This window comes from Kalmanozyma brasiliensis, assembly GCF_000497045.1.
Source record: "Kalmanozyma brasiliensis GHG001 unplaced genomic scaffold PSEUBRA_SCAF15, whole genome shotgun sequence".
Taxonomy (NCBI): Eukaryota; Fungi; Basidiomycota; class Ustilaginomycetes; order Ustilaginales; genus Kalmanozyma; species Kalmanozyma brasiliensis.
In genome coordinates this window covers 308185-334739 of record NW_015961954.1, presented here as the reverse complement: position 1 = coordinate 334739, position 26555 = coordinate 308185, and the positions used below count along the sequence as shown (strand labels likewise).

The window sequence follows — 26555 nt, the reverse complement described above, 5'->3', positions numbered from 1 at the left end:
GAGTCGGGTCGGTGTGTATGCCGCTAGCCAGTGCAAAGTCTGAGTGGGTCGGTGTGTGAGATGTGTGAGCTTGAAGGGGAGGGAGCATCGGCGGGAGGGAGGAGCGGGAGTCGGGCAGCCTCCACTGCGCAAAGCTCTCGAATCCAGGGTCCACTCTTTGTTCTTCCACAACTCCCCCTCATCAACGCTGCTTGCAACCCTGGGCCGCATCCTCAACGCCTATCTCACTGCGGGTCTTTCCGATTGATCGACCAGAGCTGCAATTACATCTCTCAGCGCGTCAATCTAGGCGGATCTGACTGCTGCTCAGCACCTGCGCATCCCGTCCACCAGTGTACCATCACCACCCCGCGCCACCCCTCTCCCCACTCGCTCACGAATCATGTCCAAATCGGTCTCGTCGCGCTTCGTCTCGGCCTCGGACCCCAACTCCACCGTCACCTCAACCGAAGAGTACGACCCTCGCTCGCTGTACGACAAGCTCGCCTCCCAAAAGCAGGCCAAGGACGAGGCGCTCGATGAAAAGTACAAGCTGGCCAACCAGTTCAGGGGCATTGATGAGGGCGAGAGCGAGTTTCTGGTTCAGGTGGCGGGTGAAAGGAGAGAGGAAGAGAGGGAGAGGCTGAGGAGGGAAAGGGAGGAGATGGAGGGGTTCAGAGCTGCTAGAGCTGCGGACGGTGGGAAAGGCGTCAAGCGCGCTGTGGAGGAGACCAAGGGGTTGGTTGGCGAAAAGCCGGATACAGCAACAACAACAGGTCTGGCAAAGAAGGCCGAGGAGAAGAGCGAGAGCAAAGAGGGAGCGATCGTTACTGGTGCGGTGAAGAAGAAGAGGAAGGCCGGTGCGTCCGCGTTGGGCATCGTCAGGAAGAAGCCGGCAACCCAGGTCGACGAAAGCTCGAAAGCTGCAGCTGCAACACCAAGATCGAGCGCACCCAGCACCGAGGCCAAGAAAACATGATCAGCATGGCACGCATTCGTCAGTCTCAGCATGATCGCAATGATACCCACAACACAGCCTCGTGCAAGCAAAGTGAGTTTTCGTGTATGATGCGAAGAGTTTTCGTGTATGATGCGAAGAGTTTTCGTGTATGATGCGAAGACTACAAGTACAACGGCGAAGACGTGACAACATACCAGAGGGAAAGAGTCTTGGTCGTTTATGGTGAGGAGCTCTCGTCGTATATGCGTTGGCAGCTCTAGACTCTTCCGTGGTCATTCAGCTTGTCGAAGGATGGAGGGTTTGCGGACGCAAGTGCGGGGAGGGGAATGAGGACCGCGGGAGGGGTCGGTTCAGATGCTTTTGGCGAGAGACACGCTGAGAGTGACGGGCGAGGATGTCGCTCCGCCGTATCGTTCGAATCGCTTGCTTGGTATTTCGATTACGTCCGCCAGGCGCGGGGTCATAGGTATGTCAGGCATCTGGCCATCAGCATGCGGGTCAGTGTCAGCTTCGGGCCCACCTTCGACCATGCTGTGAGCGATATAGGCCCTCTGCGCAGGGGGATCGGATTGAGGCTCGGGTCCGAGTGGCGCTTGATGTTGCGTCGAAAAGGGCGGGAAGAGCGGGAAAGAGGTTGGCAGCTGATTCCGCTCTGGGTGAGGGATACCGTGAACAGCGGCGGATGTGACAGCAGGGTGAGCTGGAAGATGGCCTGAAGTGGGCGCATGCGCTGTATCCTGGCCCGAAAGATTGGATGAAGGGACCAATCCAGGACCTTGATGCTCCTGCGGGCACGGCGTCGAGGCGGATGTCGAAAGACAAGGATTCTGCGGGGGACGTGTCGACGTGGCTCGATTGGTCGGCAAGGGCGTCTCGATGGACGACATGGCCGAGATTGGGCCGAATGGAACGGTGCTACCTTGCAGACAGACGTGCGCATCGTGCTGTTGGGACTGAGGCTCCAATCGGTACGCCCGAGGCCGGAAAACGGGAAGGTGCGGCTGAAGGGGATGCTGAAGGACCGGCAAGTCATGCAGAGCTTGCGCATGCATAGGCGGATGCATCAAGTGAGGCCAGAAAGTCCCACTCCTAGTAGCAAGGGCTTCTTGTTCCGTCAGAGCGAGGGCCGGATTTTTGGTCAACAGAGCCGAATCGGAAGGAGCTCGAGTATGTGTTTGTGTCTTGTCTGTCGTACGAGGAACACCATGTCCGTGATGAGACAGATCAGACCGGGCCGAGTTTGGTGGCGAAATCAGGTCGGGAGCCGCGGTGACGTGGGGTTGATGGAAAGGATAGACGGTATTCAGACAACCTCGATCGCTCGCACCAGAAAGGCTCTGCGAACGTGAACCCTGGAAGCTGGCATCGAAAAGCTTCGGCTCCCTGAAACGGCCTTTGTGCTCCGTATCATGCTGAAGTCTCTGCTCGGCCGGGCTGATACCTTGAGCTTGCGAGACGAAAAGCCCGTCGAGTGCTCGCGTTGGTGGATCAGCGCATACCGTACTCCGTGCATGCGACGGATGACCATGTTTCATCGCAGCGACCGGGTTGTAGAGGTCGAAATTCGTCTGAGGGGCCAAGCTGCTATGCTGCATTTGCTCGGAGGAGGCGCGCACAAGGGGCGAATGTGTGGATAACGGCTCGTGAGGTCGCGAAAATTGGCTTGAGTTGTTCGAAAGAACAGTCTGGTGATGATTTGGTCCCGTCAGGCACGAGGATTGTGCAGGTCTGGTCGTTGTGACGCCGGGAATATGAATCGGTGGACCGCCGAGGCGCTGCGACCTATGAATGCTGAGCTCGCTCCGCAACGTGATTGCGTGCGGTGGCAAAATGCCATGACGCAATAGCAAGGCCTCCATGGCCATGTTGCGCTCGGTCAGTTCAGCGATGGTCTCTCTGAGGATCTTTTCTCGCTCTTTCCGCCTTTCGCGAAACAGTCGACTAGCTCGAGCGTTCGGAGTGTTCGAAGTCGCGTCGATAGGTGTCGAATTCGACTTCTCGTCTGGGGGAGGGACGTCCTGATGGGGCAAGATCTGGTCCCGTCCCTCTTCCTTCGCCTCGTGATCGATGATGCTCGGTTCACAGTCTCCGCTGTTTTCGCTCGATAGAGTCTGAGACGAAATCGAGTTCTCTTGCTGCGGCGGGCATGCCGTTTTGATATGATCGTAGATGGCTTGAAGATCCACCTGATGGTCACTTGGCCAGGTGCCGGCATGTCGGCGATGCCGTTCGTGAAAGATGTTGACCGTCATATGATTCAGTACACTACTTGAAGAAGCCGGAGTCTGGAAGGGCCTTGGCCCGTTTTGTCGGTGAAGCGACGAGCAAGATGCTGCAAGTGATCCTCTGCTCAAATTGGCTCAGCGCGACCTTGTATCCTCGTATCGGTGGAGGGTCGTTTCGGAGGCTGATGACAGAGGGCAGCAGAATCGGCTCTGTGAGGACTGGGAAATGTCGGATACTTGGAGGCGATGCGGCTGCCCGAACAGGAGATAGCAGCCTTATATAGATCGCTTCTACGCCTCCGCTATGGAACCGTCCAAGCGTGAACATTTCAGTTCGTGCAAGGCAAGAGCTGCGACGCATCTGACCTATCGAAGCTGACACTGGGGGAGACCGGAGAGGAACGCGGCTGCGCTGTGCAACCCTGTACCTTCCGCCGCTGTCTATGTCAAGAAAGCCTGCCTTGACGAACACAAGCGCTGTTACGTACACGGGAAGCCTGGCGCAAGACGACTGTGGCGACGCGAGATGCTTTGACTGCTCTCCTTCGTGAGTTCTGCATAGCCGTGACTCTAAGGCTGCGTCGTACGGTCTTTTCGATTGGACTCGAGCTGCCTGAACCCGCTGAGTAGAGAAGTTCGCTGGCGAGTTCGGGAAGCGAGGATGGGGCCAGTTGACTGGTTCACTTTGTGGCAAACTTTGAAGGCCGTCGTACAAGAGGATATGGGGTGCCAAGAACTCAGCCGATAATGGAACTTGATGCATGAGAGTTTGGAGGGTTTGGAGACTGATTGGAAGAAGAGAGAGGGCAAAGGGAAAAGCAATCAGACCCGACCGCTCCCTGACCAAGCTCGCGGAAGGGGTCGGGTTTCGGAATGTGTCGAGACGGCGCACCGACAGCGGAACAAGGTCAAGGAAAGGGCATAAGAGGCTCTCGTGGATAGGCGGCGAAACCAAAGCGTTGATCTGTCAAGCAGAAGCGCTGACGAGGGTTGTCCACTCAGCAATAGATGCAAGTTTCTCTTACCGCCGCCCTACCCGTCTCCGAGCGGTGAGGGCAGCGACCACCTTGGTCGACCGTCGCTGTGCCACGTCACCCGGTTTCGGGACTTGAAGGAGACCCGCTAGACAAGTAATGCTTTCCAGGTCGTCACAGAGTCAGTAGGTGCCGCGTGACGACGAGTCGTTTTGCGCTACGCCAATTTGCGCTGCTCGAAACTCGTCCACCGCTACGCCCAGTCTTCTGCGATGCTGACGCCCTGATGCTTGGCTCTCTTGTCACATCTTCCCATTGCGGAGGACTTCTCTCGTCAATCTTGAGATTTGTCCATGGTCTCGACTTGACAAACTGTGCACACCTCTCCGTTGTGGTCGAAGTCGGATCGCTTTGCTCAGCCCAGTGACCAAGCCGAACGCTGAGCTTCCTACCGCGGAATTGGATTGAACCGCATTCTGCGTCGACGGGAAGCAAGCACAAAGATCGGAGGCGATGTGCTCACGAGAAGCGGGAAGCAAGGACCATGCAACAGTGTGGAAGCAATGCGCGCAGAAGCACCAAATTTGCTGCACCCTCTCTTAACGTGAATCAGCCAGATTCAGTCGTTCGACCTATCAGCTTCGAAATGGCTATGCATCCTTGATGCGGGCCATGTGACTTCGAGAGTTTAACTCCGAGCGTACTTCCGAGTCAAGGAGGGCTGCAAAACAGATCTTTATAGCGATTCGAAGCTGTCCCAGCCGACTGCTCGGGAGAGGAGCCCATCATGCATCGTCGCCTTTAGCAGAAAACCAAGAGAGGTGTTAGACCCTTTGTCAAGTGGAAGACTTCTTGATTTTTCGCACGACTTGGACAGAAGGCTTCTGGCAACTTCTTCTCAGATTCCACTCCACCTCTGCGCCGTTTAGAGTTGGTGGTTCGCACTTCTTGAAGGCTGATCCGTGCTGCACTCGGTTTCTTCATGATCTTTCACCAACAACTCGCAACAGCATCGGTCGCACAGAACAGCAATACACGCTGATCGGCTGATAACATGTCGACCTGGAACAAGCACTACCACTGGAAGACCAAGGGCTGCACGCCCTGGGCCAAGAACCACATCACCGAGGCCACCGTCGGCAAACAGGTTACGGTGGGCAAGAGCGGTCATGTCAAGGTGGACCGTCTTTCGTCCTTCGAGGGCGACGTCGAGCTCGGCAACCGAAAGGGCAAGCTCATCACCATCTACGACTGCGCCATCGCATACGCCTGGTCTGGATCGTCGGATGATGGCACCGAGGCGAGCGGCACCATCACTTTCCCAGAAGTGAGCCACGAGATCGAAGACGAAGGCGACGAGTACCGATTCGAGACGGAAATGTCGACCAAGTCGTCAGCAGAGACCAACCAGCTCTACGATGCCGTGCGCAAGGAGCTGGCACCTTCACTTCGTCCCGTCTTCCACGCTTTCCGCCAGACCCTCATCGACGCCCACGCCAAAGACCTGGGCCACGATAGCCCCGCTTCCACTCCCGGCGCCGCGACTCCCACCACCACCTCGACTTCGACATCTACGACTCCGGCTGCTGCTGCGCCTGCATCTGCAACTGGCGCTGCACCAAAGCCATCGAAAGGCAGCGTGTCGACGAGCTCGAGCGACGTGCGCGTATCCAGCGAACTCGCCATCAGCATCTCGGATCTGTGGGACCTCCTCACCAACCCATCACGCATCCCGATGTGGACGCGAGCACCAGCGCAATTTGAAGCGAAAGCGGATGCTGACTTCGCTCTCTTCGGCGGCAACGTGACTGGAAAGGTGATCAGCGTCGATGCGCCAAAGCAGCTCATCCAGAAGTGGCGCACACCGCAGTTTCCCCAAGGACACTACGGCACGCTCGCTGTCAATCTGACGGAAGGCGGCGACTCGACCAAGCTGGAGCTGGTGCTCAGCGGTGCTCCCTCTGGTGACGAGGAGGTCGTCGAGAAGAACCTGGAGACGTACTACATTCGCGGTCTCAAGTCGATGGGTCTTGGCACTATCCTGTGAGCTCGTGATGTAGCTCATACATCGAGATCATACATGTTCATCAGGCAGGTAGCAACAATACGTACATTCTAACCTTCAACAACATCGATGCTGCATGGTCCTTGCATGTGTCACAGAGCGACCACGGCCCCACACTTCGCCAAGAAGGTCCCACTATGTCAATCAAATTGTTAAAATGTTACGCCCGAAATCCTGAACATGAGTCGAGAAAATTCGAGCGGATCCGAGGTCGCCTACCAAACGGCAGCTTCCTGATTGGGCAGCAGGCCAGGCAAGCGAAATTCGACTGGAAAATTGGCAGGTGCGCAGCGTGTATCTTTCTGCTGCCAACTGATTTCAAACCAAAGATGGTCGTCTCGCGCGCTGAGAGTCAGAAAGACTGGCTGAGCTGCCTCGAATTCTCACCTTCCGACTGAGCTGGAAGACCTGTCTGCCTCACTCTCTCTGCGATTAGCCAACTTGGAGCTCGCGGACCATCGCCAAAATCGGGTTTGGCGCGCTTCACTTTCCTTCATCGCCATCATCGTCGCCAACTCTTCCTTCCCTCTTCGCCACTCCCTCCGTCACTTAAACACGCCTGACAGCCACATCAGGCGAGTCGCTCCCTCACCTGTGGCCCTCTCTCTTTCTTCACCGCCGACCGCACCTCGCGACTGCCGAGCCAGCTCCCACCCGCACCGACTCACACTGGCATATCAACTTCGATCCTTCCGATCAGCAACTCTTTTACCCACACACACATCGACCTCACAATGCTGCGCTCTCTCGCTGCTTCTACCTCCGCGGTGCGTCTCGCTCCTCGCGGCGGCGTTGCTGCTCGACTTCCAGCCACGTCTGCCTCGTTCGCTACCTCGGCTTCGCGTCGTCAGGCTACTCCTGCCCCCGCTCCTCCCAAGATGGTCAAGCTCACCATCAACGGCAAAGAGATCGAGGTCGAGCAGGGTACCGCCCTGATTCAGGCTTGCGAGAAAGCGGGTGCTCAGATCCCCCGATTCTGCTACCACGAGCGTCTCATGGTGGCCGGTAACTGCCGAATGTGCCTCGTCGAGTCCAAGGGTGCGCCCAAGCCACTCGCTTCGTGCGCCTTCCCTGCCATGCCCGGACAGCAGATCTTCACCGACACTCCCCTCGTCGCCAAGGCTCGTGAGGGTGTCATGGAGTTCCTCCTCGCCAACCACCCCTTGGATTGCCCCATTTGCGATTGGGGTGGAGAGTGTGATCTTCAGGACCAGTCGATGCGATACGGTTCGGACAGATCGCGTTTCCACGAGATCACGGGCAAGCGAGCTGTCGAGGACAAGAACATGGGACCCCTCGTCAAGACCGTCATGACCCGTTGCATTCAGTGCACCCGTTGCGTCCGATACGCCAACGACGTCGCCGGTGTCCAGGACATGGGAACCACCGGCCGTGGCAATGACCTCCAGATCGGCACCTACATCGAGAAGACCATGAACTCGGAAATGTCTGGCAACATCATCGACCTGTGCCCCGTCGGTGCCCTCACTTCGAAGCCGTACGCCTTCCACGCCCGTCCTTGGGAGCTCAAGAAGACCGAGTCCGTCGATGTTCTTGACGCTGTTGGATCGAACATCCGTGTCGACTCGCGCGGTGTCCAGGTGATGCGCATCCTGCCCCGCACCAATGACGACGTCAACGAGGAGTGGATCAACGACAAGACTCGATTCGCCAACGATGGCCTCAAGTACCAGCGTCTCACCACGCCTCTGATCAAGCAGGGTGACCGCTTCGTGCCCGCCTCGTGGCCCGAGGCCCTTGCCACCATTGCCGAGGGTCTCTCCTCGTCTGGTGCCAAGGGTGACGAGATCAAGGCTGTGGCCGGCTCGCTCGCCGATGTCGAGTCGATGGTCGTGCTCAAGGATCTCGTGAACAAGCTCGGCTCGGACAACCTCGCCACCGACCAGGTCAACGGTGACCAGCCTCCCATCTACGGCTCCGACTTCCGATCCAACTACACCTTTAACACCACCATTCCCGGCATTGAGGAGGCGGATGTTCTCCTGCTTGTTGGCACCAACCCTCGTCACGAGGCCGCCATTGTCAACACGCGCATTCGCAAGGCGTACCTGCACCGTGAGCTCGATGTGGGTCTGATCGGCGAGAAGGTGGACCTCACCTACGAATATGACCACGTCGGCACCGATGGCCAGGCTGTCAAGGACCTTCTCTCGGGCAAGGGCGCATTCGCCAAGAAGTTCAAGGAGGCCAAGAAGCCTATGATTGTGGTGGGAAGCGCTGTTGCCGAGCACCCCGACGGCAAGGCCATTCTGGGCAACCTGGCTGAGCTGGTCAAGGCCAACAAGGGCAAGCTGCTCAACGGCGACTGGAACGGGTACAATGTTCTGCAGCGACAGGCATCGCGCACGGGTGCGCTCGACATTGGCTTCACTCCTTCGCCTGCTGCTGCCAAGACGACGCCCAAGTTCATCTACTTGCTCAACGCTGACGACATCACGCCCGAGACCATCCCGCGCGACGCATTCGTGGTGTACCAGGGTCACCACGGTGATGTTGGTGCGCAGTTCGCCGACGTCTGCTTGCCCGGATCTGCATACACCGAGAAGGCGACCACATACGTTAACACCGAGGGCCGAACACAAGTGACGCGAGCGGCGGTGCCACCACCGGGAGCAGCGCGCGAGGACTGGAAGATTGTTCGTGCGCTGTCCGAGGTGATGGGAGCGACGGTGCCATACAACGATATCCTGGATGTGCGCGACCGCATGTTCGAGATCTCGCCTACATTGGTACGACACGAGGTGGCCGAGCCATCGACAACGTCGGCGCCGTTGGCAGTCGAGGAACTTGCCAAGCTGGCCAAGTCGTCCATCTCGGGTACGCCTCTGTTGAGACCGATTGAGAACTTCTACCAGACGGATCCGATCTCGCGCGCATCACCAACGATGGCCAAGTGCACAGCTGCGTTCGTCGAGGGTCAGCCCATGGACAAGGTGGACGGCAAGGCGACATTGGCTGCCTTCAACTGAGTTGTCATCAGCGCATGACTCGTCCTTGTTCTAGACACACGCAACCTTGTCGAGTAATCAAGACCTAGTTCTTACTTCAGTTCCAGCATTGACCATCTTGCTTTGCGTCGGTGCTCATTGCTGATGTGTAGCCATCGCGTGCTGCCCACGTTGCGATCATCAGGGGCAACAGGAGTGACGGGACGTATGAGAGTCTTGCACTGAGGACATTGTTTGGCTTGCCGAAGGTGATTCGTGATTGTTTTGTGCGTCGTTGTATGCCCGATGACCGAATTGTGTTGCAGGCGAGCGGAGAAGCAGCTGCCTGCCAATTTTTCCCACTTTTCCTCGAAAAACACACGTTAAAATCCGAGTGTCCGGAACACTGGCGAGGTGAAGCATCATCGACAAGACTGGCAGCCGAGCTGGGCGTGACGATCAAGAGGATGCATCATCGAGTCCTTTGTTCGGTCGCGATAAGAGCAAACTCAGCATCACACTAGAACAGCCACAGGGTAGGCCAAGTCGGCAAGGGCAAAGCAAAATGAAGGCCGCGCCGAGGGACAAGGTCGGTCGATTGTCATAAGAACGCCATGTCATGGGATGGCCGGAGCCTCAATTCCGGGCCTAGTCTTTGATAGAAAAGGCACTGCAGCTCAGTCTCACCAAGCAGCCAAGAAGAGGAGAGGCTCGAGTCTGGACTCAGACAAACTAACTTTGGCCGATGTGATCTATATCCAGAGGTCCTAGCTTCAGGGTTCTGTATCGAGAGAGTCACTTTTCCTTTCTTTCACATCACCTTTTGCTACTAGCACACCGCCTCGGCTAACTTGGTCCTGTGTGCTCAAGGCGCTGCCCAACATTCGCGGGGGAAGACTTCCTGCGAGTCTAAACGCTTCGCCCTGGAGGGTCCCTTTCCTGCTCCTGCGAAAAGTCTTTGCCGCTACTCCTCACTCCTACTACACTTGCCACGACATCAGTTTGCTCCTATACCACGCTTCCTCCCGCCAGTCAACACGCCAAACCCGATTGAAGCAAGCATCTCGCCGAGCAAACCGCGCAACCGTCAAATCCTGGCAGAGATAAGACTCACTGTTCACCACCTTGCGCCCATGCTTCATTCGATGATCATCACTTGATCGTCGCAACGACCACACTTGTCGCCCATTGCTCGTCAGTCTCGATTTATTGCGCTTCCATCAAGTCGCCGCCGTCAGGCCAGAGCAACGTTGCCGAGTGCCTTTCAACTCCGGCGTCACAGTCGCTGTCCCAGCACAATCAGAGGATCCAGCTGGCCGTTGGGCACTCCGAAATGAGGCCTCCTCAGCGCCGGATCCCGTCGTCGATCCGTGTTCGACGCTCCGACACGGACCCTTCGCGCAATAGCTACTACTCCTCCGCCGATACCTATGCCAGACGTACAGACGAAACCAACGCCGACGCACAGTCAACCACTACGAATCTCCCAGCGCCGTCACGTACCGGACAGTCCTCAGCTAACGACTACTTCACGCTTCGAGAACCACGCAGAGGCCCAGGGTTGTCTCCCGGTGATAGGCTCGGTACGCCAGGGGGAGAAGGCGTCACACCCAGCAGCGAGGGGCATTGGCATACTCCCGCTGGCCGTCTAGATAAGGAAGAAGACGATGACGAGACACTTCGCCTTGAGATGGAAGCAGCCAGACGAGCCATATATGATCAAGAACGCCGGGAGCAGCGTCAAGGCCACCGCGACCGCAGATCAGTCCGTGTTCCCCCTGGTGACTATCCACCCATTCGTTTGAACGATGAAGCGTTACAGCCATCGGTCCCACCACGCTCCACCAGCCGCAGACCAGGGGCTGTCGAGGGACTTGCCATGCGACACCATCGTCAACGCAGGGAAGATCGCCGAAGAGCTCGACAGGATCGCCGCGGCTCGGTGTCCACGTCCTCGTCGCGATCCTCTTCCACAGCTTCTCGAGGGGACAGTGCTGCCGACGACCACCGTCCTGCAGCAAGAGGCAACGACGGCACGTCGATGTATCCGCTGTCGCATCCTCGCAATCTGTCCGATGTGCAGGAAGAACGCTCGAGTCAATTGGCCATACCTCAGACCCAAATCCTGCCAGAAGACCAAGAGACGGAAGCAACGTCCAGGACCCGTGGCAATGCGACCACAGATGACGGCCTGATGGCCGCGTCTCGTCGTCTTTACGATCAATTGCTCCGACGCAAATCAGACAGCGGCCTGGCCGACAACAACAACCAAGGACAAGAATCGCAAAGACGAGCGCGACGAGCAGACGACGACGACCGCGACGACTACCATTCCACCCCCTCCTCTGAAGCCAGCGGGATGCACGAGGATGAAGTGGTCGATTACCTCGACGTCGTGGATCCCGAGGTGGCCACCGTCACCGCTCTACAGAACGTGGGCAACTCGATCTTCTTCCCACCGATCCCCATGCTTTACAACCGACGGCCCACCATCAGTCTACCGGCAGCTGTTACTCGACAGAGGTCGCCATCAGCACGCAACACCCCACGTGACGAGCGAAGGCTGGACGACATTGAAATGGGCTTGAGGCCCGGAGACACCGAGTCCGGCGACGGGGACACCTCGCGGTTTAGCAGCGTGCGTCGCGTCGCATCCCTCGTACCTGGTCGCAAGAAGAAGCAGGTCCCGCCCACCACAGAGGAGGAGCGACGCAAGCACATCAAAGAGTGGGCCGAGATGGACGAAGAAGAACGCAACGAGCTCGACGAACACGTTCGCCTCCTTCTCACTAAGAAGGCCAAGTTCAAGCGCGGTGCTCGCGGCTTTTGGCGCTACGTCAAGACTCCGCAAGGATTCATCATCACCACGTACGCCTTCTTGATCACGTTCTGGGGTACCGCCATCATGCTTTTCATTCTCAAGTGGATCAATGTGGGCAATCCGGACAGGCAACGCTACTGGATCGAGATCTGCGATCAGATCCTGTGCGCTCTGTTCGCCGCCGTCGGTCTGGGCTTCGCGCCCTTCAGAGCGGTGGACACGTACAGGATGGTGCAGATTGCGCACTACCACTTCTTGACATACAAGCGGAGGAGACAGCTGCAACTGCCCGAGTTGAAGGACAAGAACGAGCTGCCCAGGGCTGCGCCAAGGTTGAGCGTCGCACAGATGACCAACACGATGATGATCAAGACCAAGTTGAGGAGGAGTCCCGGGCCTGAAATGGCGGACGAAGGCACTACGGAGGGTGGACTCGATGAGACACGGGCTGCCGGACAGGTTGGACCGGCGAGTGCCGATTCGTCTTCGGAGCTGCTAGAAGCAGTACAATCGAGGCGCAGTGCGGACGAGGTGGAAAAGCTGAAGGAGAAGCGCAGCAAGAAGCATGCTTGGTTGCACCGCAAGAAGCACACCGACGAAGAAAAGGCGGACGGCGACTCTTCGAAGCGGGATTCGGCAGGGACCAGCTCATCAGCTGGCGGTGGGTCCGAGCCGGGACCCATCGAAGGGCCGCGCAAGACGTACGCGAATAAGGATGGCGTCATCCCCCTCGGTCAGCTCAAACGCAACCCCTCGATCGCATCCGAACTGCCGCGCGATGCGGAGGAAGAGGTAGTGCTGAGTCCCAAACAGCAGGCTAACCTGGAATACCAACAGCGCAAGTTCCACGAGTCACACACATTCTACCGCTACCGCGAGACGGTCACCCACCGCCCATTCGAGCTGTCTCTGATGATGGCCATTGTCATCCTGCTCGACGGTCACTCGTGCCTCCAAGCCTCGCTCGGCGGCACCACGTGGGGCATCTACTACAAGAACCGACCCACCAGCGTCACGGCAACCATCATCACCTTCAGTCTGAGCTGCAACGCCGTCGCCGGCATCCTCATCTGGCTCGGCGGCAACAGAACTAAGAAGAAGGAAGAGGTGGAAAGGCTGTTGGGGATCGCATTGGAAGAAGAGGCGTTGCGCAAGATCCGGAAGAAGGAGCGCAGGAAGAGGCGAGCCGAGGAGGAGGGAGAGGTCATGAATGAGCTGGAGAGGGTGAATAGTAGGGGCAGGGATGGGAGGTTTATCGTAGGCAGAGTGAGTACAGAGGTGAAGCGGTCGAGTCCCGCGTTGGAGCGCATTCAGGAAAATTAGACGACTAGCAATGGATCTTATACATCACACACGAAGAAGAGCCGCTCAGCGAGAGATCCCATGATCGCTGGTCGACTGCAGCTGTGATTCTCATGAAGTCCCCAAAGTTGCCGCTTGAGAGGGCTATGTGATCGAAGTTCGAACGTCGTTGTGCTTGGAGCAGAGGCTACAGGTATAGCGAAGGCCCGATCCGATCTTTGAATCGGGTGGTCAACGCGTCTGCGCGAAGCTCACGCCTTGGCTGTCAAGAAGAATCAAATCAACCGCGTAAATGAGTCTGTAGTCGTTAGCTTTCACCCATGACCTGCACCTTCTTTCCTCCTGACATGCGCACAGTGGCCGATGCAGCAGCTCATACTCGCCGCATGCTAGGTAGGAAGAAAGCTATGGTGTCGAACGATGAGCCCCTCCCTGTGCAGCAACAACAACGCTTTGAGCGCGACCAACCTCTCAAAGTGGAGCTGAAAGATCTGAAAGTGACGGTTGGGAATTTTGGACAAAGAAACAAACAGATTTACGCTGAGAGAGCGCGCTGCTGCTGCTACGCCAACGCGCTTTGCTTTGAGCTTGTCAATTAATGGACACCGTCCAACCTCAACCACTCGATGTAGCTATGGGACTTTGATGACGACGACAGGTAAAGGTGGCATCCTCAGCGTTCATGTGAGACGCTTACAAGTAGTTCTAGTTCTATGAACCGCAATGCGTGCGAGTTGAGATGATGGCTTCGGGTCGATGAGCGAAGAGGAGGACGAGGAGGAGCAGGAAGAAAGTCCCTGAGCTGCAGCTGTGGGCGAGTCGGTCTGATGCAGTAGCAGCGGCGACCCTCTCGCCCTGGAATTTCCTCCTGTCCTCCTCGACTGGCAAAGGTCAGTGTGTGCGTCCTCCTCACCCTCGGTGACGATATTCACAGTGGGTCCCGCGCTCCGATCTGGGCCTCGTTGCTCTCTCCCTCTTACCACATTCACCTCGGCGTGATCCTCTGCTTCCCTTTGACTCCATCACTATCCTTCCTCACTCCTTCGGTCTACCTTGCCGTGCTGCACTGCTGCAACTTCGACAACGCGCTCATTCCTTGCATCGGCCTCTTTCATCAAGTGCTTCGGAACCCCACACACGCGACTCAGCTTTCCTCCTCGCCAAGCTCGTCTTGCTGCTCGGTCTCTTCCTCTGCTTACACGCCGGCGACACGACCTGCCCACGTCTACGCGACACCACTGCACTCTCATCAAGGCCACAGGGTCCTCGCGCATCCCCGTGCCCAATAGCCTGAGCGCGTCAACGGACTCTCATCCATTCCGAACGCATGCTGCAAACCCAGCGACACAATCTCGATCCCCGGTCCATCTCCACATTGACCCTCGCACGAGTCTTTGAGTCATTCCCACTTCCTCCAACTCGCTGCTGAGCGGATACGTCAGCCATGCCACTCGTCAAGCGAAAGCCCGTCGAACTCTACCCGCCGCCCGAGGCCACCGGCTTCGAAGACCCCGATGTCTTCTACCTAGCCGCTACGGGTGAGGTCTTTGCCGACTTTGAGACGTATTCGAATCGTCTCAGCTTCTACCAACAAAAGGTGTTCCAATGCGAGCTCACCGGCAAGATCAACCTCACCTACTTCGAAGCGCTCAAGAGCGAACGCAAGGAAGCCATTGCCCTGCACAAGATCTTTCCGGAGCAGCTCAAAGGTCCCGTCCTCAAGTCGGCTCAGTTCCAGATCACAGGTCGTATCGACGAACTCGTTGACCGCGTCTATGATCGCTTCAAAAATCGCTTCTTTCCCGGAGAGACCGTCTTCTTTGATCTCAAGGGCGAAAAGTACTATGCCCGCCTCAGCAAAGCCGATGCTCCCGTCAAGGCTGCTGCAGTTCCGAACGGGGACAATGCCGACATGGAAGTGAAGCCAGAGCCAAATGGAGACGCTGCCTCTTCCGCCTCTTCACCACGCCAATCCCCTTCACCGACTCCGATCCACACTATCGGCACCAACTTGACACTCGAGCTGGAGCAGGCCAACCAGCTGGATGATCCAACTCAGTACGTCTACACTGTCGATCTCATCGATGACGAGGATGAGCCCACAGGAGGCACGCACATCACTTCGTCCGACAAGCTCAGCCGAGATCGACTAGCATTCTCCAAGACCATCTTGCGCAAGTACCTTCGCGATTGTATCATCCGCGCAGCCAACATCGGTGCAGAGTGGAGGGTCAAGGAGTGGTTGGCCCTCAAGTATGGCATCCCATTGGAGCCCACGGATGAGATCACAAGACTGAATGAGGAGCTCAAGGATGCCAAGCTCTCGAAGCGAAAGAAGTACCTGCTCCTCACCGACGGTGAAGACTCTTCCGCATCCACCAGCAAAAAGGCCCGATCTGACGGCAAGAAGCTCAGTGCCACTGCCCAGCGAAAAGCCGACGAGGCGGAGAAAGCCGCGATCGAGAAGGCGAGGGAGGAAGAGAGGCTGCGCAAGAAGAACATCAAGTATCCGATCGAGGATCTTGAACTCGATCCTATCACAAAGCGGGAGCTCATGTTCAAGATGGTTGGCGAGCTCGAACGACGAAAGGAACGACCTCTTCCTGCTCGCGGTGATTTGGCGCTGACAATGCCCAAGGAATTATTCGAGACCTTCCTTGGCACCTACTTCTTCCTCATATCCAAGGGCAAGCCGCTTCTCCTTTCACCTTTCACGATGGACGACTATGAGCAGGCGCTCCAGCACAGATTCTCAGATCCGACTTGCACACTCATCAACGAGATTCATCGTACTCTGATCAACCTCATCGTCCGCGACGGCGGCTCCAGTCTGGTCACCAACACTCCTGCCCTGGTTGCCAGCCTCGACGCAAACTCGTCCCTACTTCTGGACGGTGCCAAGGTTGAAGCTGCAGACGAGACCAACAGCGACGCCGATTCCGATGTGGACGAACTCGAGCCGAGCCAGAACGGCGTCCACGTCAACGGCAACGGTGCCTCCAGCAGCAACAACAACCACTCAGAGGAAGCCGAAGCCATCGCCAGCCTTCTCGAGGCCGCACGTGCGCTGAGTTCAGGGTGGGAGAAGCTTGTCATTCGTCCCGACAATCGCCGCGAGCGATGGGAGAACAGCCTGGTCGGTCTTATCGCCGCTCGCGGAACGCCAGATCTGCTCCCTCGCATGATCGGAATCTTATCACACCTGACTGCAGTTGAGCACGCTGAGGGGTACATCGACGGCAAGTTCGAAGCCGAGCTCTACGAGTCCCCTACGCAGCGGTACCCGCTCTTGGAGCTGGCCGACAAGCTGCAGATCATCGACTTCCTGTGCGTGCTCGCCGTGGAGAGCAAGTCGATCAAGGCGTTCTACGAAGAGTGCGAGGCGCAGCTGACGGAGCTGAGGAAGGAAAGGATCGAGGTGAGCCGAGCCAAGAAGGACCTGGCGGCACAATGGGACGAGTTCGAAGGCAACAACAAGGACGAGGAGAAGGATGGCGAGGAGGGCGGCGAAGCGGAAGAAGGCGAAGGCGAGGAGGGAGAAGAAATCGATGAGGAGGCGGAAGACGACGACGAAGAAGAGGAGGAAGAGGACGAGCTGGCCTCTGACTCGGACACCCGGTCGACCCGCGAAGACTCGTCCTTCTCTGACAGCGGTCGCGGTGGCGCACGTGGTGGCGGCTCGCGACAAGAGATCCTCCGTCAGAAGGCCATGGAGAAGCAGGCGCAAGAAGCCGCACGCCGAGTCGAAGAAGCCAAGGCACGCGAAGCGCACAAAGCCAAGCTCGCCGAGAACAAGGTCCTCACCGCGCAACGTCGAAAGCTTGAGGACGAGGATACCAAGCTGGCACGTCGCGACGAGACGATCGAGCGCGACTACCGCCGCCTCATCCTCGCCTCGCGCATGACGCCGCTCGGCCGCGATCGCTTTGGCGACAAGTACTGGTGGTTCGACGGGGTTGGCTCCAGCAGCGTGCTCACTGCCTCGGACAAGCCGACCTACCAAACGGGTCGACTCTTCGTCCAAGGCGCAACCCAGTCCGAAACCCTGCTGCTGATCCCAGACCCACCCGTGCCGGCACCCAAACCCTCCCCCTACGCACACCTCTTCCACCAACCCGTCACGCTGGACCTCATCACGTCTCGCAAAGAGTCCGAGCTGACCCCTTCGGGGACCTTAGCCGAGTCGGAATGGGCAGTGTACAGCGACCCGAACGAGATCGAGCAGCTGTTTGCCTGGCTCCGACCCAAGGGGCATCGCGAACACGCCCTCAAGCGCGAACTCACCAAGTTCAAGGGGTACATCGAAAACGGGATGCGCAAGCGACAGGCGGACCTCACGGCGCATCTCAAGGATAATTTCTCAGACGCGGTCCGACGCAGCGCGAGGTCTTCCAAAGATCCTACACTCAACGCCAGGCTGGGATATATGACCTGGAAGAACGCCCTGGACAAGGGCAAGTAGCTCTCACCCACCATAGGAACCGTGTTACACTAGAGCGCTGCCACACTTGATGCGAATCCACGCATATCATTGCCGATCTACAACCCTCGGCTGTCATCTGCGGTTATCTCTGAAAACATCGATCTTCGATCTCCTCATCTCTCTCCTCTCTCTCGTCTTATCCTGCCCACCGACCTTCCCCCACCCTTTCAACGGGATGACCATGACGGTACAATTATCCTGCGCGCCCAACTCTTCCGCAAAGCTCAGCACGCTTTGCGCCGCTTGACTGGGATGTTTGGCGCCCCTACACAGATCGACGACCTCCTGATCGCTCATGACGCCACCCACACCATCGCTGAACCCAATGACAAAGCCGTAATCCTCCCCCCTGATCACCTGCGTCCAGATCTCAGGTTCGACCGTGATCCCCACCTTTTTGAACCTCGAGTCTCCGAACGCCCTCGTGTTCGCTAGGGCACCCATCCACCTCGCCTCGCCGAAGGAATCGGTGATCATGCCAGCGCCCATCTTGCGCAGCCGTTCGGATTCGGAGCGGTCGTCCGGGTGATGGTACGATGTGAGCGGGATAGCTTTGCCGTCCGAGGCGGAGCAGAGGAGCATTCGTGTGTCGCCGACGTGGGCGACGTGGAGGGCGAGGTGGGTGGCCGAGTAGAAGGGGGTGCTGGGCAGGTCGAGCGAGTGGAGGAGGGCGACGGAGGCGGTGCTGCCGCCAACGTCGAGGGTTGGGTTGGACTGGATTTGACGGTCGGCAACGAGCCAGGCGAGGGTGAGGCGTTCGCTGATCGAAAGAGGAGTGGTGGTGAGCGTGTCAGGCGGTGGGATGCGCGTGATGAGCTCGTCCCAGCCTGCGTCTGCGCTACCGGTGGGGGCGGCGGTGGAGGAAGAGGACTTGGTGAGAGCATCTGCACTGCCGCCGATCTTGACCGCCCCATCCTGTCGGGTCGGCTGGAGGAGGGTCTTGCTCGAAGGCTGTTGCTCGCCCTCCTTTGATCCGGATTGACCCTCCTTGCTCGACTCCGCCTTCTTCTCCGGCGTCAACGCTGCCAACGGCACCCGTCTCCCCATCGCCCCCGCCCTCACCGGCTTCAACCTCTCCTTCCTCACCCACCTCTCCAGCACCCCACCCATGAACCGCCGAAAATACCCGCCCAACTCTCTCGTCCACTGCACCGTATCCGTCACCATATCCGGCTCGACGCTCTCGAACGTCTTATGCAGCTGATCCCTCAGAAAACTGCTCACCTGTTGACCACCATGCCCATCGAAGCAGCCGAACCAGACGACTTGACCTGCGACCTCCTCGCCGCCTGCCTTGGTGGGGTCCCATTCGAGCGCTGCTTGCCGCACCTCTGGGGTCGATGCGAAGGATGGGGAGGATTGCAAGCGCAGATAGTCGGCACGTAGGTCGGAGGTGGGGATGTGCAAGCAGGAGACGGAGGCTGTGTCTTCCTGGTACGCCCGGGTGCCACGGGAGGTGGAGAGGCCAAAAACGCCGTTGCGGGTGGACTTGAGCTGGATGCGTGCTGAGCCGGTGGGGGAGTGCGTGCGGATGAAGGTTTGTTGCGAACGACGCTGACAGGAGAAGCAGTCTTGGGCTCTTTGCTTGCCCTTGCCGCGTGGTGTAGAGACGAGCAACGAGGGTTGGATGCAGGTTGTTGAGAAGGACGCACGAGGAGCGCGTGTGGTGGATGCTCCCGCCGAGAGGGCCGCCCGCGAGGGTCCAGCGACCGCACCGCCCGCCGTCCTGATCATCCTTTGTTTTGCTGCTGAGGCCGTGATCAGTGATGATGGTGCGAGATGAAGCAACCTACACCAGCTCGAAAAGTGGATGAGGAAAGGGTCCTCTGCTCGTGTCGGCTAGGCGACCTGCTGCAGGGTAAAGTGTGCTGACCCGCCGTCTACAACGTCATGAACGAATTTCGCAAAAGTTTCTCGACCTGGCACGGCGGGGGTGTTGGCTCGAGCCCGAAAGACATCCGCGGCTTCACTCGCCATATCGGACACACCAACAGCCCGATTCGCGAGATTCGCCTCCACCCACGTTGACGGTTGACAGGCGGCCTCACGAAGAAACGGCGCTGCTTTTTTTGGTAAGCAAAAAGAACGGAGTGGGCGTTTTGACACTTGCTCACCTTGCAGCTCGAAGCCAATCGTTCGACCATTCACCATCATCACCTCGAACAGGGTCACACGACGATCGTACAACATGCTCGTCAAGGCGTCAACCTCCGCCGTGGTGGCTGCTACACGGAATGGCGTGTTGCTCCCCCCCACGTCGGCTGCTGCACTTGCCGCCACTCGAACCTTCACCTCTACCCCTCATACGCCCGCCAAGCAGCCTCCGAAACCTGCTCCACTGCTACACACCTCCCAACTGTCCCCCTCCGCACCGGCACCCGCATCCAAACCCTACAGTCCCGTCACCGTCACCCTCGTGAAAACCCTCGCCAAACTCATGGGCTACAACTCGCTAACATCAACCTCGATCCGCGTCACCTCCGATCTGTACGACCGGTGTGCCGCGCGCGCCCACGCCGAACGCCATTTCTGGTACACCGACTGCGCGCTTCCGGAAACCTACCAGTCCTGGTTCCAGATCACCAACCTTCACGTCTACCTCCTTCTCGCACGATTTCGAGCGTTCGAGAAGCCGGCGTACAAGACGTATGCTCAGGAACTCATCAATCACTTTTTCATCGATGCTGAGTCTCGCATGCGGGATCGGTTTGGTGTGCAGACGTCCAGGTTGGTCAAAGGGTACATGCGCGATATGCACATGCAGCAGCGCGGGAGTGTTGTCGGGTACGACGAGGGGTTGGTGGGTGGAGATGAGCGGTTGGCCCAAGCCGTGTGGCGGAATTTGTGGGGTGCGGGGTGGGGCACCGTTGCGGGCGTGAAGCGCAAACTTGTTGGTGTGGACAAAATCATGAAGGGTGAAGTGGAAGATCCGGAGGGCCAACCGGAGCTGGCTCGGGATGCAGCGACGTTAGACCCGAGGGTGGGGAACAAGAACGCGAGCCCGTACGCCAGGGCTGCATCAGCCAGTTTGGCGGCGGAAAGGGCCAATGCGGAGGGATCGACCTTGCCTCCAGTGGCGGAGAACCCGAATGCCATGCCGAGCGCGGGGAACGTGCTACCAGCAGTGGATCCATTTGCTGCCGCTCATCCGGAGTTGGGGTTCCCCCATCACCTGCATCGCATCGTGACGTTCATCCGAGCCGAATCGCATAGATTGGCGAATCTGTCGGATAGGGAGATCATGCTGGGTAGAGTGGAGCCGGCGTCGGGTGCGACGGTCGAGGAGGGCAAGATGGAGAGTGTTGCCGAGTTCCGTCGCATCTAGACTTGCTGCAAGCAATCGAGTGATTCATGTCTACTGTCGCCTGCGTGTGAAGTGCTCTACGATTTTGGTCAGTGTCAAGAGGCGCTGGCGTGACTCTATCGAAGCTGAGAAGCTTGGGCTGGGCGAGAGATACTACTCTGGCGCAGACGGGTCGAAGACTCAAATCGGATCTCTTTTTGGACAAAGTGGCTCGTTGGAACATCAATCCTTTTCGTCTCGCGAAGTGAGCATGGTGCTGGTGTACATCTTGATCAACGTCTCTCGCGCATCCTCCACCCCACCGCGCCCACCAGCAGCGCAAAGAACCCGACGACAAAGCCTAGTGCCAACACGAGCAGGTCTCTGTAAAACGCATCCGGCTTGAACGCAAACAGGTTGCCACTAAAGACACTGACGCTGGCGCTGATGGACACGCCGCCGACCTGGTCGATCAGCTGCAGTCCCTCCAGTTCGTGGCTCGCCACCGCCTCCAGAGCGTACTTCATGGGGCAGACCCACTGCAACCACCGAAAGACGCCACGAAGGTCGTTGAGGTTGAGCAGAAACCCACCGAATCCGATGTTGAACAGGATAAACACTCCGGCAAAGAGGATGCTGATGGAGAGATCCTCGATGAGAGCGGCGAGGAGCATGTTGTACAACGCCATGGCCAGATGGAAGAGGATGGCGATGAGGATGAACTCGAAAAAGTAGTCGGCTCTCGACTGCATGCCTACCATCCAATACATGATGGTGCTCAACAGCAGCGCCGGGATGACGCGCAGCAGCAAAGCGTCGTATGCGACGTAGCTGACAAGCCAAGCGGTGGGACCGTAGAGAGAGTTGGCGCGCTCGCGCATCATGAGCGACCGCGACTTGGTCAGCGCCGTCGCCGCCGACAAGGCCGAGAAGCTCAGCAGGATGAAGAGGAAGTACATCGATCCGACGCGGTTCTGAAAGCCGGCAATGGTGAGTGAGACCTGGTAGAAGCAACCACCGACGATCAAGCCGATAATGGCCGAGCCGAGGATGTGCGCGAGAGCGCCAGCAGGGTCCCGACGAGCAGTGATGAAGTTGCGCCGACTCAGCACGGTGAGCTGCGTCATGAAGGTGGACATGGAGGACCCACCTACTGTCTTCTCCCAGGCTGGTCCTGCGGCAATCGCTGGGTTCTCGGCAGGGAGCCCATTCGAGCCCTCGCCACTGGGCGATCCGACGGTGGACAGATTGCTCCTCTTCTCATGCAGCTTCTCGCCACCGCTGTTGCAGCTAGAGCCATCGGTATGAGATGCAATCTTAAGCAGGTGATCAGCAACATTGTGACCGCGCGGACACTGCTCACCCTGCCTCTCGCACCAGGCCAGCGAGTCGGCCGGCGGTCCATGGTAGATGACCGACCACTGCGACATGAGCAGCACCTGGTCGAAGGTGTAGAAGATCTCGGACGACGGTTGGTGTACCGTGACGATGACTGTTGTGCTTCCGAGCTGCGAGCCTGCGGCCAGCTCGCGGAAGGCAGAGATGACGCGGGAGGCGGAGAAGGCGTCCAGACCGGAGAGCGGTTCGTCGGCGATGAGCAGGCGTGGGCGAGAGACAAGTGCACAGCCAATGGACACCCTGCGTCGCTCACCTCCTGAGAGACCACGACGGCTTGCATCGCCGATGCGCTTGTTGGCGACGCGCTCGAGACCGAGCTGGTGGATGACCGTGTCGACGATCTCGCGCTTCTCGGCGCGCAGGACGTTGTCAGGCAGGGAAAGGTCCGCTGCCATTTGTAGCGCCTCGCGCACAGTAGAGAAGGCAGGCAGAGCGTCTTCTTGGTCGATGAAGTCGATCGTGCGTCGCGATGGGTGGCCCGTCTCGGGAGCGAGAGAAGCTTCGATGGAGCGAATGGTGCCCGAGATGCGTCCGATCTTGTGTCGCCCGGCCAGAATTTCGACCAGACTGGTCTTACCGGCGCCGGAGGGACCAAGGACAGCCACCATGCAGCCAGGCTGAATGCTTCCTGAGCTGTTGCGTACCACTGACAGATCATGGTGGTCCAAGGCGGGCGAGTCGAGATGCGCAACGGCTCCTTCGTGCGAGGAAGAAGAGGGAAGTGCTTCGTCGAGATCATCGTTGTCCACCTTCTTGTTGCGCCTGCCAAAGCGCTTCTTGAGCGGGACAGTGTAGTTGAGGTGCTCCCATTGCAGGCCGACAGGTCCCTGCCCAGCACACTTGGGAAGGCGACGTGCCTTCCTCTGCTGCCAAAAGCCAAAGAGCAGCAAGGCAAGGAGAGCAGCGACAGCTACGCCGAGGATGACGAGACCAGCGATGACGGCTTTGCTGAGCGATGAGCCACTCCCTTGGGCATCGCCATCGCCAGCGCCAGTAGCGTAGAACTCGTCCAGATCCGACTGCGTGATGCACGATCCGAATTGACAGTTGTCGAGTGGGAGACCCCCTTCGCCGAGGAAGTTGTTGAGCAGCTCCCCGCGAAAGGCGCAATGCGACGTGGCAGTGGCGTTGTTAGGGTCAACGTAGTCGCACGGCATGGTGAGCGTACCATTGAGCTTGTTGATGACAGGCGAGAGATCGAGCGAGCCAGCTCCGCACATAGCGGTGCCAGGGATGCAGTAGCACTGAAGCGAGGTGCACGTCCACAGACTGCTACCGAGCACAGGATCACCCTGCGGACTGAGTGTCGATGACGAGTTTTTGGCGGAACAGCCAGCAGCTTGGCAGTAGAACTGCTCTACACCATTGAGCCAGACCTGCGAGAGGGCCGTGTTGCTCTCTTGAGGCCAGCTGGCGAGACCAGTCTCGGAGAACGAGTCGGGCTTGTAGGTCTTGGAGAGGGTCATGCGCATCTCGCCTGGATAGACGCCATTGACGGTGAGCTGGTTGACGTTGCAGTCGATGTAGGTGGTGTGGACGGCTGAGGGCTGCTTGTGGCAGACGAGCGTCTCATTCTGGCCAAAGAGCGCGTTGGGGGTGTTGAGACCAAGCGATGACTTGCGCGCTTGGCAGGAGCCAGCTGACTGGCAGACATTGCAGTTGACGCCTCCAAAGCCAGCGTCGCATGACGAGCACTGCCTGTCGGAGGTGGGCTTGGGCACGCGAGCGTCTGGGGCGACGAAGGTGGAATTGCAGGTTGCAGCGTTGCAAGCTGTGCCGTTGGCGGAGGTGAGGCCGGGCGGGCAGCTCTGGTACATGGAGAGAGCGCTGACGGACATCTTGGCTGCAACGAGGATGTGGATCAGGTCTCTTCGTGTACCTTTGTGTCTATAGCTCTGAGAAGAAGCCGGCGGGCAGCGTCGGCAGGGAGTCTGTGCTAAGTCTGGGAAAGGTGCTCGAGCCGCGTGCTAGATTGATGTGTACTTCTAGGATCGCGAGGATTTCATCCTGAAATGTGATTGTTGATCGCAAAGACGGGAAAGAAGCTAGCTCAAAGCCTCAGCGAACGGGGTTGTGACGATGATGAGCTGGATGGCGGGACCGGTGGGGGCGGAGAGTGAGGGTTGCCAAAGAAGCTTGCGTTGCCGATAGTGGCGACCGAATTTCTAATGAAAGCACAGTAATTGACGTTCGTCGTATAGTGAAGCGAGCCAAGGACAACTGAGCTGATCTGGGAGTGATGTGTAGGGAGGAGAATTCAATGAATGATCAAAGGAAGGAGGGAGGGAGGACATCAAAGTGGGTGGCGCGTGATGGCCTGCAAATGCTGCAGCAGAGAGAGAGAGCGGCGGCATGGCGCCTGTTTGCAACGAAGCGAGCGTCTGCGGGGAAGGCGACACGGGAAGCAGGCACAGCTTCGGTGAAAAAAGCGCGGCACAATTTCCGGGAAATCAGTTGAGACCTTCTCGTGCATATTCAAGGGTCCAGCAACGTTCCTCTGACTGCCCGCATCTTGGTCGTCTGATGTGAACGACACCTATGCACGAGTCGTCAGGGCAGACTTGGCAGGATGGTCGACGAATTGAGATGTCCTTTGCCATCATACAGGGGCTTGTGTGGCATTCGAGGTGACTTTTGGTGGGAAAAGGAGGTCACGTAGCCCTAGGAAGGGTGCCCGCTCTTCCTACCACGGCACATAGGCTATGGAAACGGCCGTAGACAGCGACTTTGCTCCTAGTAGCGCCTCGCGGCCAGATCATCAACAATGCATGGCTCTTTCTGATGATTGCGACGACGGATGGCGACGTCTCGGTTCCTCCGACGGTCTGGTCCGTAGTGATGGGACCAACCGGTCCAAAAGGTGTGGTCTTCAGAGACGTGGGAAAAAAAGAGGCAAGAAAAGGCGGCCGGAAAAAAACTTAAGGGCGAAAAAATCGTTTGTGCCTGAGTGAGCCAGTTTGCAGCGCATTTTGAGCGTTAAATTTCTGATCATCTCGCTTAGGAAGAGACGAGATCTAAACTCAATCGCAGAGCAGCGCTGAATGGCGGCTAGTAAACAGACACGTTGCTGCCGCATTTCTCGCTTCTCGCTTCTCGCCTCATTTCTCGGGCCCTCGACGCGATCACAGGTCAGGACTCAGAACTCCCTCAGCGACCCACTTTTCATCAGCCGTCTGTGTGCAAGGGTTAGGAAAAGGTGAGAAGCGTGCGTTTGCAGCCCGTCCAAAGGCCTGACGACGACCCAATGGAGCGGAGTCGATCACACCTTTTCAACTTTAACTAATGATTCAAACCGCGATCTCATCGACGCAAACAAGAAGATGCATGCGCGAAGGGGTCGTGATGAGCGGAGGATGTGTGAGGGGGCATTCTTGTCTACACGAGCGTCACTGACGTGCAAGATGCACAAGCGCTTGCAAAATCCAATTGTCTTGTCTTGTTGCTCACCACCCCGCTTCTTTACGGCCGATCACCCACACGCTGCCGTTCAACGTGATTGTCTTGAGTAGTGAGAACAATAGAGAAGCTGCTTCCTCCGCTCCGTGCCATGTCGCCATTTGAACCTCAAACCATGCTTGCTGCTGTAAGCAGTTCGAATCCTTCATTCTCCCGCACGCCTGTTGAGGATTGAGTGGGAGGGCGATCGGGCGCTTATGTGGGGACAGGTTTGCCAAGCCACAAACACGACTCAATATTTCCGACAGGCGCGTTGGCGCATCCCCCACCATGTCAATGGCAGGAAATGACAACCAACCCGAAGACGCTGCTGGCTCGTGCGGGGTTGCTCAAGACCCTACTGATCATGATCTCGCTCAAGAGAAGGATCGAACAAGCCATTTAGACGATGTTGATCGAGTCTGTTCAGGCACGACCCACGAAACCAAGACATTTCGCGATCCCTCTCTTAAATCTGAGACCGCGTCCATTCTTCTCACACCACCGTCAGCAATTGGATCTCCAGCTGTTCGAGCTTCGAATACACGGCGACGCCATTGGCATGCTTCGAATGAATTGGCCCCGACATGGAGCCGTGAGCACCGTCAAGACGACAAGCGTGTTCCCCGCTCAGAGAGGCTTCAAGCGACCATCGGGGCTGCAGGTCAATGCACACTCACA

General features: G+C 58.0%; 8 protein-coding genes across 8 annotated transcripts; 6 read left to right on the top strand and 2 right to left on the bottom strand.

Annotated features, from left to right (window-relative positions):
- Positions 1-382: 382 nt before the first annotated feature.
- Positions 383-958, top strand: PSEUBRA_001766 (NEFA-interacting nuclear protein NIP30, N-terminal; the record flags this gene model as incomplete). The annotated part of the gene is made up of 1 exon (XM_016435029.1): positions 383-958. The coding sequence occupies one exon, from the start codon at positions 383-385 to the stop codon at positions 956-958; it is 576 nt and encodes a 191-aa protein (XP_016293677.1).
- Positions 959-5193: 4235 nt separating this feature from the next.
- On the top strand, positions 5194-6186 carry PSEUBRA_001765 (Activator of Hsp90 ATPase, N-terminal; the record flags this gene model as incomplete). Its single annotated transcript, XM_016435033.2, has 1 exon — positions 5194-6186. One exon carries the CDS (start codon positions 5194-5196, stop codon positions 6184-6186), a length of 993 nt encoding a protein of 330 aa, XP_016293676.2.
- A 752-nt stretch (positions 6187-6938) lies between these two features.
- On the top strand, positions 6939-9194 carry PSEUBRA_001764 (NADH-quinone oxidoreductase, chain G, C-terminal; the record flags this gene model as incomplete). The annotated part of the gene is made up of 1 exon (XM_059464675.1): positions 6939-9194. The coding sequence occupies one exon, from the start codon at positions 6939-6941 to the stop codon at positions 9192-9194; it is 2256 nt and encodes a 751-aa protein (XP_059321197.1).
- Positions 9195-10485: 1291 nt separating this feature from the next.
- On the top strand, positions 10486-13296 carry PSEUBRA_001763 (Protein of unknown function DUF2985; the record flags this gene model as incomplete). Its single annotated transcript, XM_016435023.2, has 1 exon — positions 10486-13296. The coding sequence occupies one exon, from the start codon at positions 10486-10488 to the stop codon at positions 13294-13296; it is 2811 nt and encodes a 936-aa protein (XP_016293675.2).
- Positions 13297-14719: 1423 nt separating this feature from the next.
- Positions 14720-17737, top strand: PSEUBRA_001762 (DDT domain protein; the record flags this gene model as incomplete). The annotated part of the gene is made up of 1 exon (XM_016434996.1): positions 14720-17737. One exon carries the CDS (start codon positions 14720-14722, stop codon positions 17735-17737), a length of 3018 nt encoding a protein of 1005 aa, XP_016293674.1.
- A 93-nt stretch (positions 17738-17830) lies between these two features.
- PSEUBRA_001761 (Protein phosphatase 2C (PP2C)-like domain protein) lies at positions 17831-19492 on the bottom strand (the record flags this gene model as incomplete). Its single annotated transcript, XM_016434980.1, has 1 exon — positions 17831-19492. One exon carries the CDS (start codon positions 19490-19492, stop codon positions 17831-17833), a length of 1662 nt encoding a protein of 553 aa, XP_016293673.1.
- Positions 19493-19946: 454 nt separating this feature from the next.
- On the top strand, positions 19947-21083 carry PSEUBRA_001760 (Ubiquinol-cytochrome c chaperone/UPF0174; the record flags this gene model as incomplete). The annotated part of the gene is made up of 1 exon (XM_016435001.1): positions 19947-21083. The coding sequence occupies one exon, from the start codon at positions 19947-19949 to the stop codon at positions 21081-21083; it is 1137 nt and encodes a 378-aa protein (XP_016293672.1).
- Positions 21084-21334: 251 nt separating this feature from the next.
- Positions 21335-24277, bottom strand: PSEUBRA_001759 (ABC transporter-like protein; the record flags this gene model as incomplete). The annotated part of the gene is made up of 1 exon (XM_016434967.1): positions 21335-24277. One exon carries the CDS (start codon positions 24275-24277, stop codon positions 21335-21337), a length of 2943 nt encoding a protein of 980 aa, XP_016293671.1.
- Positions 24278-26555: the final 2278 nt, after the last annotated feature.